At 42.7% G+C, this 18,132-nt stretch overlaps 1 protein-coding gene across 31 annotated transcripts in view; it reads right to left on the reverse strand.

The window, feature by feature from the left end:
- The window catches only part of LOC106608606 (receptor-type tyrosine-protein phosphatase delta), a 643,701-nt gene that overhangs the window by 6,764 nt on the left and 618,805 nt on the right, over positions 1–18,132 (reverse strand). For all 31 annotated transcript variants that reach the window (XM_082977423.1, XM_045721669.2, XM_082977431.1 and 28 more), the window contains 6 exons: positions 5,440–5,725; positions 3,991–4,169; positions 3,767–3,893; positions 3,394–3,519; positions 2,264–2,418; positions 1,471–1,606 (listed from right to left, as the gene is read on the reverse strand). In XM_082977423.1, the coding sequence (XP_082833549.1) occupies positions 1,471–1,606; positions 2,264–2,418; positions 3,394–3,519; positions 3,767–3,893; positions 3,991–4,169; positions 5,440–5,725 (1,009 nt within the window). The remainder of the gene's footprint in view (positions 1–1,470; positions 1,607–2,263; positions 2,419–3,393; positions 3,520–3,766; positions 3,894–3,990; positions 4,170–5,439; positions 5,726–18,132) is intronic.

Here is an 18,132-nt window from a genome sequence, read left to right on the forward strand (position 1 = left end):
CAAAAGAACTGTCAATCTCCCTCGGCCTGGGGCTCCATCTCACCTTGTGGAGTTGCAATGATCATGAGAACGGTGAGGAATCAGCCCAGAACTACACGGGAGGATCTTGTCAATGATCTCAAGGCAGCTGGGACCATAGTCACCAAGAAAACAATTGGTAAGACACTACGCCGTGAAGGACTGAAATCCTGCAGCGCCCGCAAGATCCCCCTGCTCAAGAAAGCACATATACATGCCCATCTGAAGTTTGCCAATGAACATCTGAATGATTCAGAGGACAACTGGGTGAAAGTGTTGTGGTCAGATGAGACCAAAATGGAGCTCTTTGGCATCAACTCAACTCGCCGTGTTTGGAGGAGGAGAAATGCTGCCTATGACCCCAAGAACACCATCCCCACCGTCAAACATGGAGGTGGAAACATTATGCTTTGGGGGTGTTTTTCTGCTAAGGGGACAGGACAACTTCACCGCATCAAAGGGACGATAGACAGGGCCATATACCATCAAATCTTGGGTGAGAACCTCCTTCCCTCAGCCAGTGCATTGAAAATGGGTCGTGGATGGGTATTCCAGCATGACAATGACCCAAAACACACGGCCAAGGCAACAAAGGAGTGGCTCAAGAAGAAGCACATTAAGGTCCTGGAGTGGCCTAGCCAGTCTCCAGACCTTAATCCCATAGAAAATCTGTGGAGGGAGCTGAAGGTTCGAGTTGCCAAATGTCAGCCTCGAAACCTTAATGACTTGGAGAAGATCTGCAAAGAGGAGTGGGACAAAATCCCTCCTGAGATGTGTGTAAACCTGGTGGCCAACTACAAGAAACGTCTGACCTCTGTGATTGCCAACAAGGGTTTTGCCACCAAGTACTAAGTCATGTTTTGCAGAGGGGTCAAATACTTATTTCCCTCCATTAAAATGCAAATCATTTTATAACATTTTTGACATGCGTTTTCTGGATTTTCTGGTTGTTATTCTGTGTCTCTCTGTTCAAATAAACCTACCATTAAAATTATAGATTGATCATTTCTTTGTCAGTGGGCAAATGTACAAAATCAGCAGGGGATCAAATACTTTTTTCCCTCACTGTAGGTGCCAGGAGCAGGGGTTTGTGTCAAGAGCTGCAATGCTGCTGGGTTTTTCATGCTCAACAGTTTCCCGTGTGTATCAAGAATGGTCCACCACCCAAAGGACATCCAGCTAACTTGATACAACAATGGGGAGCATTGATGTCAAAATGTGCCATCATCCCTTTGGAACACTTTCAACACCTTGTAGAGTCCATGCCCCAAAGAATTGAGGCTGTTTTGAGTGAAAAGGGGGGGGGGGGGGCGCAACTCAATATTAGGAAGGTGTTCCTAATGTTCGGTATGGTCAGTGTATAGTGTGGTAGGTAGGTAGGTTATGTATCATGTTTGGTTGTCCTCCTTAAGGTGAGAGGTGTGGAGATTACAGGTAAAAAGGGTATCTCACCTCTGTCTGCACCATGGCTGGTCTCTGTGTCCGGAGCATTTTCACTGTTTGGAAGATATCCACCACGCCCTCGTACCTCATCCGCTCTAATACGATGCTGAGGGTGATGAAGACACCGGTCCTACCCACACCCGCACTGCGAGAAACAATCAAAAGATAATCAGACAGAAAATAAACAGTCTGAGAACCTCCAAGCTGACCTGACAAAACACCACATGACCAGACAAAACACCACATGACCAGACAAAACACCACATGACCAGACAAAACATGACAGTCTAGACAAAACACCACATGACCAGACAACACCACATGACCAGACAAAACAACACATGCCCAGACTAAACAACACATGACCAGACTAAACAACACATGACCAGACTAAACAACACATGACCAGACTAAACAACACATGACCAGACAAAACAGCCTCGTCAAAACAACATAGTCTAGACAAAACAACACAATCTAGACTAGACTATTTATAAACTAACTGCATTATTTGTCTTTGTTCACGAGACTGTTTATATATTAATGTTCCCCACTTGCCATGATATCTCACAGGTCTGCTGTGGGGTGTCTGGGAGCTAATTTAATGTGTGGATAGATCTTTAATCTGATCTTTTATCCTGGTAAGATCAAAGTTAAGCACCACTGTTTCCACTGCAAGTTGAGCTAAATCTTTTAAATACCATTAAACGTTGTGGTCTGTTATTGTACTTGCTTATCATTATAAACTGTTTGTAAATTATATAAAACTCCATAAAATATTGTTTTGAATGTGGCTCCTCACCTACAATGGACTGATATAGGCCCATCTTGGCCAAACTGTTCTTTTGTTTTATGAACTTGGCCAATGAAATCGATGAAGCCCTCTCCCGATTTTGGCACTCCTTGCTCGGGCCAGTCTGTAAACTGAAACTGCCTTACCGTCCGTGACTGTCCGTCCTGGACAAATAGGGAGAGAGAATACAGTGTGTTCACTTGAATGGGAACGTCAAGCCAAGAGGATGAAGTCAAGACAACCTGCACATAGCACTTGACAAACAGGCCACATAAGAAGATAGTCAAGGGAAAAAAAGAAAACGGACGATCTCAATATGCCTCAGTAATGACGCTGGCTTTTGTGTGCTTTTCTATTGAAGATATCAATATCGGTCATTAACGAATCAGGGAGCCCCGAGGCACAAAGTTATAAGCACCAGAGACAGGTGTTTGTTACTAAAGATATCTGTAATTTTCACCTGAATGTATTAAAATATGAATACTAAAGACGCTAAGTCCTTTGATGTGCCTGAGCTTTGGCAGGCTCGTGAAAAGCTGTCTTTGAGGGTGTGCATTAGTTAAGTGATATTGTATCCCTTTGATAAGGGGAAGCAATCCCATTGAGGTTCCAGTGTAACACACACTACAAAGGAGAAGCCTGCACCATTTATCAGTGTAAGCCTTTGATGGAATTAAGTCCCAGCGGCTCAAGGCTGCCATGTGCCGTATTTGTTTTTACACCTTTGACACATGTCATAATTCCCTCAAATATATTTATGCATATATTCATTTAAAAACCTCCAGTTCGGTATAAACAACTTATTTGATATGGGTCCCAGATGTTGGCTTGAGGACTACTGCACAGTAGGAGTCGGCCAACTGTCAGTCCAAGTCTCAATCTGAACCGTTAAAATCAAATGGCTCAAAGAAATGGTAGCGGGCGCTGCCAAGTTTTTATCATGAAACAGAGGCAGAGATATTCAAAGACAAAAACTTCAAAGTAGACAGATTTATGCGTTTGACCAAACTCCACACAATAAACAACGAATCTGATATATTTTGACAAAAACTACAAAGTCAGGAACGCTTCATAGCACTGTCAAATCTCAGTGAGCGTTTGGACAGTAAAAGACGGGTGTACAACAGTATAGTACTTACCCTGGCGTCAGTCACTTTGAACTCTCTCAGGATGTACTGGGGCATGTTGTACTCAGCCATGGGGTCCACCACAAAGTACTGGTATCTGGCCGACCTCTCTGCTGGCCAATACTGGTGGCATTTTTCCTGCAGCGGGGGAAAAACAACAGAAACAAACCCCATGAGTGAGATTACCTCATACGGTACAATGGAATTCCAGCAGAGTGTGGCTGTACATGCTGTTTACGATAGCCCATTGTTGGTCTGAATTCAATTTATTTAGCATGTTCGCATAGTTCATTTCTATATGTATCGTCGGTTATGTTATCATGTTAAAGTAGTAGCAGCATGGCCAACAGAATGCACAGAAACAACATAGTTTAGCATAACATACCCTGCCCATTTCTCTGAGCTTCGTTAGCATGACTACGATGGTGGAGTTATGCTCCCAGAGCATCCTCCAGAAGTCCTCTGTCGTCTCCGCTAGCGGCCCTTGCGTGGCAATATAGGCTTTCTGTTGCCTGAAACAATATACAAATATTCAGTATCACAAAATACAAGGTAAAAGTGGACTACTATGAGTCTCAGTTGGTCAACGTTGAAAGAAGCTCTCGTCACCTGTATCCATCAATGAAACTGGCATTGATGTAGTCGGAGCCCTCCACCCCTCGGATTGGCTGAAGACACACTCGCGTGGACTCGTATGGCATTATGTTCACAAGGCGGTTCTTGAACTTGTTGCAGGGGAGATTGGCACTGATGAATCGCGAGGTATGGGCTTTAGTGTTGGCTAAACGCTGCAGAGAGGAAGATAAGAAGCACTGCCTTTAGGTGACTGCTGGCTAATGCAGCTCTCTCCTTTATTTCCCTAGAGTCTGGCTTGTGGTTGACATTAAAAACAGGGGGCTTGTGTAATATAATGCTGGCAAAAGTGAGGGAAGGACTTATTAGGATTATGGGTTCTCGGCTGCCAAACATTCTGAACGGGAAAAGGCTACACTTTTCAACCTCATATTCATCATCTCCAGCACCAAACCAGTGTCTACATATGTGAAAACACTGCGTTTCTATGATCTGTGGTTGAAAAGATAAGAAGAAAGGCCCCAAAAATGCTTCTCTTCGACATCAAATGGTAGCATTAAAAGTTAAAGAAAATGGGTATTTTCTAAACCGGCAATGAGTTTTAAATGTTTCAACTTTTGATGATGTCATCGGGTATAACTTTTTTACTTGATATTTTTTTCTATAAAATGTTTAAATGTGCCGTTTTCACATATGTAGACACTGGTATTGTGCTGGAGATAATGAAAATGAGGTTGAAAAGTGGTGGAATTGCCCTTTAAGTATGTAAAGGAGAATCAAGGGAATTATTGTTGGTCCTCAGATTTGCAGTGGGGAGCAAAGAATTGCATGTTGTGATTAAACAAAACGATTCATGCCGCAGCCAGCCCGATGTGGACAGGGCCATGGGTAATCTAACCTGTATCATCTCTTAGGGGTGCGTGACAAGCAAGGCCAAAAAGCATTACATACAGCACATATAACACACCGCAGACTGGCTGACTATGACGGGTGGGTTGGTTGGAACAAGGGGGTTGGGGTTTTTACATGAAACTATTTACTTTCAGTAAACACAAGAAATTAATGTTTGCGATCTGATAAAATTGGACATAAAAAGTTACTGGCGCTTGCTAGAATATTTATTTTCTTATATTATTTATATAGCTAGTTCCTCTTTTGTCGGCATGGCCCCTTTGGAACTATAAAGCAGGATATGAGCTGGAGCACATTGGTTTTGGGTTAGCATCCAGGCTGTCCAATATCTTTAAGTTGGCTGTTTGTCTGTAGCATTGCACCCTTTATCAGTTTATTTATTCCTTTTGCAATATATTTTTTATAATTGCATGCTTACTCATGTAAGCCTCCTGTACAAGCTACTTTTACAACTAGATGCACTGTACTAAAATAATTCCCCTTGAAAATAAATGGCATTTTTGTGTGGATTTTTCCAATTATATATTTTTTTTATTAAATTCCATGGAAATAATACAACGCAGACCAGCTCACCTTGAACTCCAGCTCCATGCCCGTGACGTTCTCTCCGCCCTCGATCCCAGTCAGCTTCTGGATGTAGGCATAGAGGTTTCGGGCGGGCACTTCGGTGGTGCCGCATGTGACGGCTTCCTGGAGCGCGTCGTGGATGAACACGTACTGGTCCTCCGTCTGCACCATGTAGTTCCGCTGGGCGCGCATCAGCGTCACGTGGCCGTAGATGTCCACTGTCTTCTCGTGCTTGATGCGCTCCAGCATAGCGTCGATCACGATGAAACAGCCCGTGCGGCCCACCCCGGCACTAAAGACAAAACAAAGCGACACTTAAGAGACAACATTCTGTGCTGCACACCTCAGCACTGTGCCCCCAAATACACACGAAGAGGAAGGGAAATGGCTAGAACTGACAAGGTTGACATGCTATTGTCTTGATTTGAGCCGCATTGACAAAAGATGACTTGACCTGTTTTAGTGGCTTGTCCAGCTTGACTGAAGAGACACTTGAATAACCTTTGAGGGAAGAACTCTATTGAGATAGTGGGCCAATAGCGTCACAATTTCCTCTGTAGTTGCAACAAGTCATGTTGATGGTCATTCCTGAAATCTGCCCCCAGATTGCACTGTAACCTTCTTGTTTACTATACCCCCTAACCAATATAGCTTTGTTGTCTGCTATGTGCTGTGTAAGTCCATGATGAGAATGACTACTCTCCATTGGTTGATAATGAGTGACAGTTCAATGCTGAGAGAGGTGCCCTGTCTCAGCTGTGGGGAGCTGAGAAGTTCCCTGGCTACTCTAATACCTTGGCCACATTGCTAACCCCTTGGCTGCTGCAGTGCTGACCATTTTGACTTTGAGTATAATCAAATCTGAAGTGGTGCTGCGGAACCAGTGGGAGTTGGAGAATGGCTTTGGCTGCAGTTGTCTGGACATGCCCAGATTCACAAAACACTTCAACAAAAACTTAAGAAGCTTCATAAAAAAAAGAAGTTCGTAAGTGCAATTCCTCAACAATATCTTAAGATTTCACATTTTTCTTACGAACTTCTCAAATATCTTCTTACGAACTTCTAGATGATTGTCGCTAGGCAACCGATCTAGATAGCGATATTGCTAGCAATGACAATCATGCTCGCACATTTCTTACTAAGATGACAGTACGAAAATATGTTTTGGGGTTTAAAACAATCACTACTGAAACTTTCAGATGAAGTTTGTGAGTGAATGAAACATGTTCAATTGTTTTAATTAGCTTAGGGTTTAGGGTTTAGCTAGAGTGCCTTCAGAAAGTATTCACACACCTTAACTTTTTCCACACATACACATAATATCCCATAATGTCAAAGTGGAATAATGTTTTTAGAAATATTTACAAATGAATTCAAAGGAAAAGCTGAAATGTCTTGAGTCAATAAGTATTCAACCCCTTACTTATGGCAAGCCTAAATAAGTTCAGGACCAAAAATGTACTTAACAAGACACACAATAAGTTGCATGGACGCATACAATTATCTGTAAGGTTCCGCCAGTCGAGCAGTGAACTTCAAACACAGATTCAAAGACCAGGGAGGTTTTCCAATGCCTTGCAAAGAAGGGCACCTATTGGTAGATAAAAAATACAATTAAAAAAGCATACTTTGAACATCCAGTTGAGCATGGTGAAGTTACAAATTGGATGCTGTATCAATACAGCCAGTCACTACAAAGATACAGACGTCCTTCCTTCCTCAGTTGCCAGAGAGGAAGGACACCGCTCACGGATTTCACCATCAGGCCAATGGTGACTTTAAAACAGTGACCGAGTTTAATGGCTGTGATAGGAGAAAACGGAGGATGGATCAACAACATTGTAGTTACTCCACAATACTAACATCAATGACAGAGTGAAAAGAAGGAAGCCTGTACATAATACAAATATTCCAAAACATTCATCCATTTTCCAATAAGGCACGAAAGTAAAACCGCAAAACATTTGGCAAAGAAATTAACTTTATGTCCTGAATACAAAGCATTATGTTTGGGGCAAATCCAACACAACACTTCACTGAGAACCACTGTTATTATTTTCAAGCATGGATGTGGCTGCATCATGTGCTCGTCATTGGCAAGGACTAGGGAGCTTTTTAAGATAAAAAGAAATGGAATAGAGCTAAGCACAGGCAAAATCCTAGAGGAAAACCTGGTTCAGTCTGCTTTCCAACAGACACTGGGAGACAAATTCACCTTTCAGCAGGACAATAACCTAAAACACAAGGCCAAATATACAAAACGACATTGAATGTTCCTGAGTGGCCTAGCTATAGTTTTAACTTAAATAGACTTGAAAATCTATGGCAAGATTGAAAATGACAATGATCAACAACCAACTTGACAGAGCTTGAAGATATTTTTTCAAAGAATAATGTGCAAATGTTGTACAATCCAGGTGAACAAATATCTTAGAGACTTACCCAGAAAGACTGTAATCGCTGCCAAAGGTGATTCTAACTTGTATTGACTCAGGTGGTTGAATACTTATCTACTCAAGATAACATTATTAGTGATTTATTTTTCATAGATTTTTTACACATTTTCTTCCACTTTGACAGAGTATTTTGTGTAGATCGTTGACAACAAATGACAATTAAATCCATTTTAATTACACCTTGTAACACAACAAAATGTGTAAAAAGTCAAGGTGTGTAAATATTTTTCGGAAGGCACTGTATCTTGGAATTAAGAACATTTCCAAGAAGAAATCCAAGAACATTATTTTTGAGAGTCAAATTTCTTAAGAAGCATAGGAAAAAAACGTAAGAACATTTCCAAAAACTTTATTGAAGAATAGTAATTTTTCGTACGTTTTGTGAATCGGGGCTGGCCTGCAGTCTGCATTGTGGCTCTCTGCTGGCACTGCAATCACAGAGCACCCCCCACCTACAGTCCTCTCCAACCTGATCTGAGCTAATCACTATTTAATTACATTTTACATTTCAATTTAACCTCTATCTGAAGTGTCGAAAAGCACAAACACACACAAACACACACAGTCTTGTACAGCTAACCTTGTGGGGACTCACAATTCAGTCCCATACAAATCCTATTTTGCCTAACCCTAACTCGAACCCATACTTTTACCCTAACCCTAACCTTAACCCTAACCTTAACCCAAAAACTTAACCTTAACCCTAGCTCCTAAACCTAAAACTAACCCTAGCTCATAACCCTAATACTAATCTTAACCTTAACCCTAAACCCCCTAGAAATAGCACTTGACCTTGTGGGGACCAACAAAATGTCCTCAGTTGGTCAAATGTTTGTTTGTTTACTATTCATGTGGGGACTTCTGGTCCCCACAAGAAAAGTTAAACACGTCCACACACACACAGACAAACACACACACACACAAACATGGCACAAACATGGCACACACACAAAACATCACACACACAATCATGGCACACAAACATGGCACACACACACACAAATCACAAACATGGCACAAATACACACACATGGCTCTCTCTCACACACACACACACACACACACACACACACACACATGGCGCACACACACACACAAACATGGCACACACACAGAAAACACACAAATCACAAACATGGCACACACACACAAACAAATGTGCTTCACTGTTTTCCCTGTGTCACTGAGATGCGGGTACATTTGCCGGGTATCTTTGTAAGAGAGTAGAGCAGCTGACTTCAATTACTGCCATTAGCTTAGCGCAATGTGTTAAAAGCACCTAATGGCTCTCAAGAAGGCACTGAAAAGCAGGCCTCTTCATTAAGAATCCCATCGGCACATTGTCACATTAGAGCCAGAAAAAAATGTCAAAGGAAAAGAGGGAAAATGTGTCGCTAATGTTTCAGTTCTATTCAGAATAGATAGCAGCATAAACTTAACGACAAGGACAGACAGCTGAGGATATGTCTAATTTTCATATTATGCTATTTTTCTTTTTTTCGCCACGCAAAATACGTTTTGAACACAAACATTTTTGCCACTTCCCCGTCTTAACTTTCATAGTGAGGTTATTTTTTTGACAGTATTTATTCAATTTTCTTCACAATGGCATCGTTGAGGAGTATGAACTCCAGTCCGCCTGACAAGCTCTTGTGTCCCCCAGCCGAGCATTGACAAGACAGTCCTTGGCTGGCTGCTCTAAAGTAAATAGGTTATTCAACTCATTAAGTCGACATGGCTACGAGGTGCGAGCCACGCTCCCCTGCCTTTCTTCCCCTGATAGAGCATTTGTTTTTCATTTATACAAACGGGAAAAAAGGGAGGGAAAAAAATTCAAGACTGAGTTAAGATAGTCTCCGGGGCCTAAGTCTGGCTAATGTGCCATGGTGCAGCGGAGGCGGCATGGGAGAGAGAATTAAGACACATAAGGGAGTCATTTGTCGCAACAAAACATTATGTGCTTGCTTTTAAAATGGCCGACGTTCCCTGATTGATTTGGGGACGTGTTTCGACACAGGCTTTGTTGCGACTCTTAAGGTTCAGCTGAAGTCGGAAGTTTACATATACCTTAGCCAAATGAATTTAAACTCAGTTTTTCACAATTCCTGACGTTTAATCCTCGAAGAAATTCCCTGTTTTAGGTCAGTTAGGATCACCACTTTATTTTAAGAATGTGAAATGTCAGAATAATAGTAGAGAGAATTATTTATTTCAGCTTTTATTTCTTTCATCACATTCCCAGTGGGTCAGATGTTTACATACACTCAATAAGTATTTGGTAGCATTGCCTTTAAATTGTTTAACTTGGGTCAAACATTTTGGGTAGCCTTCCACAAGCTTCCCACAATAAGTTGGGTGAATTGTGGCCCATTCCTCATGGCAGAGCTGGTGTAACTTGCTCGCACACGCTTTTTCAGTTCTGCCCACACATTTTCTATAGGAGTGAGGTCAGGGCTTTATGAAGGCCACACCAATACCTTGACTTTGTTGGCCTTAAGCCATTTGCCACAACTTTGGAAGTATGCTTGGGGTCATTGTCCATTTGGAAGACCCATTTGCGACCAAGTTTTAACTTCCTGACTGATGTGTTGAGATGTTGCTTCAATCGATCCACTTAAATTTCCTCCCTCATGATACCATCTATTTTGTGAAGTGCACCAGACCCTTCTGCAGCAAAGCACCCCCACAACATGATGCTGCCACCTCCGTGCTTCACGGTTGGGATAGTGTTCTTCGGCTTGCAAGCGTCCCCCTTTTTCCTCCAAACATAACGATGGTCATTATGGCCAAACTGTTCTATTTTTGTTTCATCAGACCAGAGGACATTTCTCCAAAAAGTACAATCTTTGTCCCCATGTGCAGTTGCAAACCGTAGTCTGGCTTTTTTTATGGCATGTTTGGAGCAGTGGCTTCTTCCTTGGTGAGCTGCCTTTCGGGTTATGTCGATATAGTACTTGTTTTATTGTGGATATAGATACTTTTGTACCTGCTTCCTCCAGCATCTTCACAAGGTCCTTTGCTGTTGTTCTGGGATTGATTTGCACTTTTCGCACCAAAGTACGTTCATCTCTAGGAGACAGAACGCGTCTCCTTCCTGAGCGGTATGACGGCTGCGTGGTCCCATGGTGTTTATACTTGCGTACTATTGCTTGTACAGATGAACGTGGTATCTTCAGGCGTTTGGAAGTATGAACCAGACTTGTGTAGGTCTACAATCTTTTTTCTGAGGTCTTGGCTGATTTCTTTTGATTTTCCCATGATGTCAAGGAAAGAGGCACTGAGTTTGAAGGTAGGCCTTGAAATACATCCACAGGTACACCTCCAATTGACTCAAATTATGTCAATTAGCATATCAGAAGCCTCTAAAGCTATGACATACTTTTCTGGAATTTTCCCAGCTGTTTAAAGGCACAGTCAACTTAGTGTATGTAAACTTCTGACCCACTGGAATTGTAATACAGTGAATTATAAGTGAAATAATCTGTCTGTAAACAATTGTTGGAAAAATTACTTGTGTCATGCACAAAGTAGATGTCATAACCGACTTGGAAAACTAGAGTTTGTTAACAAGAAATTTGTGGAGTGGTTGAATAATGAGTTCTAATGACTCCAACCACAGTGTATGTAAACTTCTGACTTCAACTGTAGTTACCAGAGTCTCACGGGTGTTTCTGCGCATCTTGAGAAGCGATTGGTTTGTGTGTGTGTGTGTGTGTGTGTGTGTGTGTGTGTGTGTGTGTGTGTGTGTGTGTGTGTGTGTGTGTGTGTGTGTGTGTGTGTGTGTGTGTGTGTGTGTGTGAGTCTGAAATAGTGTGTGAAATGTTCTCAGGAATATTTGGGGATATGAATCACATCCAGGGTTTAAGGAGCAGCACGGCGGGGGGAGAAAACACGGCAAGCGCGAGACATTTTCTACCCCAGCCCCAGCTGTTTCCAATCCTTCACCGCTTTACAGTCCAGTCCCAAACGCCGGAGAGTGATGACCTGTGAGCAAGCAAGTGACAGAGTGACAGCGTCGAGCCAGAAAGATGGGGAGGTGGAGGAAGAAGAGGAGGAGAAGGGGGGAGGGGGGTGACATAGACGCTTGACTCGCCTCTTCCGTTATCGGTAGAGAGCGAGAAAGAGAGAGTGCGGGAGAGGGTAGAGAGCAAGCGATTGAGAGGTTCTTTACGTTTGGCAGTTATAGGGGCTGGCTGGCCCTGATTCTGGGCCTGTTTTCCACGTTCCCCCCAGCACTAACGACCTGTCTCTGGCTGCTCCGACAGGCGCGGCCAGCTGCTTTGGACGTCTGCATACATCAGCGGCAGGCTAAAGTGGTTTCAGGGTTTTTTCAGAGTGTGGGGAATGGGGGGATTGTACACTGTTAAAAACAGCTGTAACTGGACCCAGAGTAGATAAAGCCTGGACAACAGTAAAATTAATTACATGTTGTATTGTCACCAAATCTAGTTCGGTCATACAAACTCTCTAGCTTATAAAGGCGACCACCGAAAGACTGTGCAATTATCTTCACATTTACAGTTTGTATCAAAATGCTGCCCTTCTATTTAGCATGACTTTTAGTGTATCAGCACTAAATGCAAGAGACTGTCTGAATGGCAAAGCAGTTGCATCAGAGACAAAGTCATAGCAACACAGGATTCTATGTATAAAGGAAAATGTGTGTCTATTCAACCTTCTGCAGTAAGCTTACATTGTACTCCACAACCTCAAAAGGAGACACTGGCTGTGTTCAAAATGGCATCCTATCCCCTACGGGCCCTGGTCAAAAGCAGTGCATTATAAAGCGCCATTTCAGACGCAGCCAATGACACATTTTTAACCCATCACGTGATGTCTGAGACGCGACCACAGTTTCGCCTTCCAAAGTGCCTCAAGGAGAATACTCCATTTCACTGTGCGATGAGGCAGCAAGGTCAGACAGACAGACACAGACTTCCAACGGCCTTGTAGGAGACTAGACTTCTTTCCTTCAGACAAATGTTTACTCCTTCCTCCTCTTCATTTGAGACACCACTCTAACATGAACTTTGAACTATTGTTGGTGCTGACAGACTAGACCAGTGGTCACCAACCCTTTTCTGAGTCAAGATCACTTTTTGAGTCAAAATACGAGCCCGAGATCTACCACTCATATTTTCTTTTTTACTTAACTTAAAAAAACGGAGCCTAAGCCTCTGCAACATTAACCTATTTAAAACAGTATTTAAGCAATGAGGTTTATTTAGTAGGTTATATGCCCAATACATTATCACCGCATATTGTGCTTGCTTGAATTGCCCTCTGTTTGGACCATTTAAAAAATAAATCTATTTAAAAATTTGAGGTAGACTATATGATCACACCGGTAATAGATCAGTTGTTGTATTACTTGCGAGCACAGCAGAGTGAGAATACATTAGAATAATTTGCTTTTCATTTTACATGGCTGATGGTGCCTGCATCTGATGGTCAGTCTCAGCAGAGGGAGAGAGCAGCAGACTGAGGATATGCCTCTCAACAGCCCTCTACTCTCTCCATCCTCTGCTGAAACTGACTAAAAAGGGACACCATGTTCATGTTGATAGTGAAACTCGAGTAGCACCGCATTATTCCTGCCTCATGCACAAATTCATGTTGTTCCTCCTATGAACAGTGAAGTTAAATATTCCTCGATATTAAAAAAGAACCAAGCCGCCAATAATAACAGTGCAAGCCTATCGATACAGTTGTAGCACCAGTAGATGTAGGAAGAAGGTGCATTTTATGGCGTATAAAAGCGTTGAATAAAAACACTGTTAACAGTGCTGAGTAAGACATTTTTGGTCATCATAGTCATGTTTTTAAAAATGTTAAATCTCACAGTATCAACTTTTCTTTAACTTTCCTTTACGCATGCTATGTTACTGCAGACATGGTAACCGAAGCCATCCGATTGGCCAGCGTCAGGCCGATAGTGCGCTTGATTTGCTCTCCGGGCCTGCCGGAACACTTCGCCTAATCGGCGCGCAGGGCAGCTGAATCAAGTGCACCTACCACCAACAGAGCGAGCCGAATAAATACAAATATGAACACAAGGCTTTGTTGTTGTTTTTTTACAGAAATGTTTGGAGATCGACTAGGAATGCCTTGGAGATTGACCTGTTGGATTAGACGTGGTAGACATTCATATATTGAGTATGAATCAAACAACCTCCAAAGAGTATGTCTGATGCATGAGAAACATTAATTCTCATTCTTAATGGAAAAATCAACCCAAAATCACTCATTCCTTTAATTTACAGTGTTAAATAACACATGTGAGAACAAACACTCTGAAGTTTCTAAAACTGTTTGAATGATGTCTGTGAGTTTAACATAACTCATATGGCAGGCAAAATCCTGAGAAAAAATCCAACCAGGAAGTGTGGAAATCTGAGGTTTGTAATTTTTCAAGTGATTCCCTATCCAATATACAGTGTCTGTGGGGTCATTTTGCACTTCCTAAGGCTTCCACTAGATGTCAACAGTCTTTAGAACGTTGTTTCATGCTTCCACTGTGAATGGGAAGAGAATAAGAGGTCTTGGAATCAGATGACTGAGAAAATGACATGAGCTCAGTGGCGCGCGCTCCCGTGAGAGTTAGCTGTGTTCCTTTTCCTTTTTGAAGACAAAGGAATCGTCCGGTTCAAATATTATGGAAGATTTATGATAAAAACATCTTAAAGATTGATTCTATACATTGTTTGACATGTTTCTACGAACTGTAATATAACTTTTTTTACTTTTCGTCTGAACTTACTGCGCGAGCACAGTGCATTTGGGTTACTCGACTGAACGCGCGAACAAAAAAGAGGAATTTGGACATAAATATGGAATTTATCGAAACAAATGAACATTTATTGTGGAACTGGGATTCCTGGGAGTGCATTCCGATGAAGATCATCAAAGGTAAGTGAATATTTATAATGCTATTTCTGAGTTTTGTTGACTCCACAAAATGGCGGGTTTGGTTTGTGACTGAGCACTATACTCAGATTATTGCAAAGTGTGCTTTCGCTGTAAAGCTTTTTTGAAATCTGACACAGCGGTTGCATTAAGGAGAGGTGTATCTATAATTCTTTGAATAACAGTTGTATATTTTGTCAACGTTTATGATGAGTATTTCTGTAAATTGATGTGTTCATTCACCGGACGTTTTGGGAGGCAAAACATTTCTGAACAGTACACGCCAATGTAAAATGGGGTTTTTGGATATAAATATGAACTTTATCGAGCAAAACATACATGTATTGTGTAACATGAAGTCCTATGAGTGCCATCTGGTGAAGATCATCAAAGGTTAGTGTTTAATTTTAGCTGTATTTCTGGTTTTTGTGACGCCTCTACTTGCTTGGAAAGTGGCTGCGTGGTTTTTCTTGTCTAGGTGTTGTCCTAACATAATCTAATGCTATGCTTTCGCCGTAAAGCCTTTTTGAAATTGGATAGTGTGGCTGGATTAACGAGAAGATTATCATTAAAATGGTGTATAATACTTGTATGTGTGAGAAATTAGAATTATGAGATTTTTGTTGTTTTGAATTTGGCACTCTGCTATTTCACTGGCTGTTGGCGAGGTGGGACGCTACCGTCCCACATACCCTAGAGAAGTAAACACAGTGTCCAAAGAGGGGCCAGAAGTATACAGAATGGTGTCGTCTGTGTAGAGGTGGATCAGAGAATCACCAGCAGGAAGAGCTACATCATTGATGTATACAGAGAAGAGAGTCGGCCCGAGAATTGAAACCTGTGGCACACCCATAGAGACAGCCAAAGGTCCAGACAACAGGCCCTCCAATTTGACACGCTGAACTCTATCAGAGAAGTAGTTGGTAAACTAGGCGAGGCAATCATTTGAGAAACCAAGGCTGTCGAGTCTGCCAATAAGAATGTGGTGATTGACAGTGTCGAATGCCTTGGCCAGGTCGATGAATACGGCTACACAATAATGTTTCTTATCGATGGCGGTTATGATGTCGTTTAGGACCTTGAGCGTGGCTGAGGTACACCCATGACCAGCTCTGAAACCAGATTGCATAGCGGAGAAGGTACGGTGGGATTCGAAATGGTCGGTAATCTGTTTGATAACTTGGCTTTCGAAGCCCTTAGAAAGACAGGGTAGGATAGATATAGGTCTGTAGCAGTTTGGGTCAAGAGTGTCACCCCCTTTGAAGAGGGGGATGACCGCGGCAGCTTTCCAATCTTTGGGAATCTCAGACGATACGAAAGAGAGGAACTCACTGTCTTCCTGAAGACAAACAATGTATACGAAATGCTTCAGTCTGGTTTTAGACCCCATCATAGCACTGAGACTACACTTGTGAAGTTGGTAAATGACCTTTTAATGATGTCATACCGAGGCTCTGCATCTGTCCTCGTGCTCCTAGATCTTAGTGCTGCTTTTGATACCATCGATCACCACATTCTTTTGGAGAGATTGGAAACCCAAATTGGTCTACACGGACAAGTTCTGGCCTGGTTTAGATCTTATCTGTCGGAAAGATATCAGTTTGTCTCTGTGAATGGTTTGTCCTCTGACAAATCAACTGTAAATTTCGGTGTTCCTCAAGGTTTCGTTTTAGGACCACTATTGTTTTCACTATATATTTTACCTCTTGGGGATGTCATTCGAAAACATAATGTTAAATTTCACTGCTATGCGGATGACACACAGCTGTACATTTCAATGAAACATGGTGAAGCCCCAAAATTGCCCTCGCTAGAAGCCTGTGTTTCAGACATAAGGAAGTGGATGGCTGCAAACTTTCTACTTTTAAACTCGGACAAAACAGAGATGCTTGTTCTAGGTCCCAAGAAACAAAGAGATCTTCTGTTAAATCTGACAATTAATCTTGATGGTTGTACAGTCGTCTCAAATAAAACTGTGAAGGACCTCGGCATTACTCTGGACCCTGATCTCCCTTTTGAAGAACATATCAAGACTGTTTCAATGGCAGCTTTTTTCCATCTACGTAACATTGCAAAAATCAGAAACTTTCTGTCCACAAATGATGCAGAAAAATTCATCCATGCTTTTGTTACTTCTAGGTTGGACTACTGCAATGCTCTACTTTCCGGCTACCCGGATAAAGCACTAAATAAACTTCAGTTAGTGCTAAATACGGCTGCTAGAATCCTGACTAGAACCCCCAAAAATGATCATATTACTCCAGTGTTAGCCTCCCTACACTGGCTTCCTGTTAAGGCAAGGGCTGATTTCAAGGTTTTACTGCTGACCTACAAAGCATTACATGGGCTTGCTCCTACCTATCTTTCCGATTTGGTCCTGCCGTACATACCTACACGTACGCTACGGTCACAAGACGCAGGCCTCCTAATTGTCCCTAGAATTTCTGAGCAAACAGTTGGAGGCAGGGCTTTCTCCTATACAGCTCCATTTTTATGGAATAGTCTGCCTACCCATGTGAGAGATGCAGACTCGGTCTCAACCTTTAAGTCTTTACTGAAGACTCATCTCTTCAGCGGGTCCTATGATTGAGTGTAGTCTGGCCCAGGAGTGTGAAGGTGAACGGAAAGGCTCTGGAGCAACGAACCGCCCTTGCTGTCTCTGCCTGGCCGGTTCCCCTCTCTCCACTGGGATTCTCTGCCTCTAACCCTATTACAGGGGCTGAGTCACTGGCTTATTGGTGTTCTTCCATGCCGTCCCTAGGAGGGGTGCGTCACTTGAGTGGGTTGAGTCACTGACGTGGTCTTCCTGTCTGGGTTGGCGCCCCCCCCCCCCCCTTGGGTTGTGCCGTGGCGGAGATCTTTGTGGGCTATACTCGGCCTTGTCTCAGGATGGTAAGTTGGTGGTTGAAGATAGCCCTCTAGTGGTGTGGGGGCTGTGCTTTGGCAAAGTGGGTGGGGTTATATCCTTCCTGTTTGGCCCTGTCCGGGGGTATCATTGGATGGGGCCACAGTGTCTCCTGACCCCTCCTGTCTCAGCCTCCAGTATTTATGCTACAGTAGTTTATGTGTCGGGGGGCTAGGGTCAGTCTGTTATATCTCGAGTATTTCTCCTGTCTTATCCGGTGTCCTGTGTGAATTTAAGTATGCTCTCTCTAACTCTCTCTCTTTCTTTCTCTCTCTCGGAGGACCTGAGCCCTAGGACCATGCCTCAGGACTACCTGACATGATGACTCCTTGCTGTCCCCAGTCCACCTGGCCGTGCTGCTGCTCCAGTTTCAACTGTTCTGCCTGCGGCTATGGAACCCTGCTACCTGTCCCAGCAGGTCTGGGACAGGTA

Source organism: Salmo salar, chromosome 07 (assembly GCF_965601325.2).
Source record: "Salmo salar chromosome 07, fSalSal1, whole genome shotgun sequence".
NCBI classification, from domain to species: domain Eukaryota; kingdom Metazoa; phylum Chordata; class Actinopteri; order Salmoniformes; family Salmonidae; genus Salmo; species Salmo salar.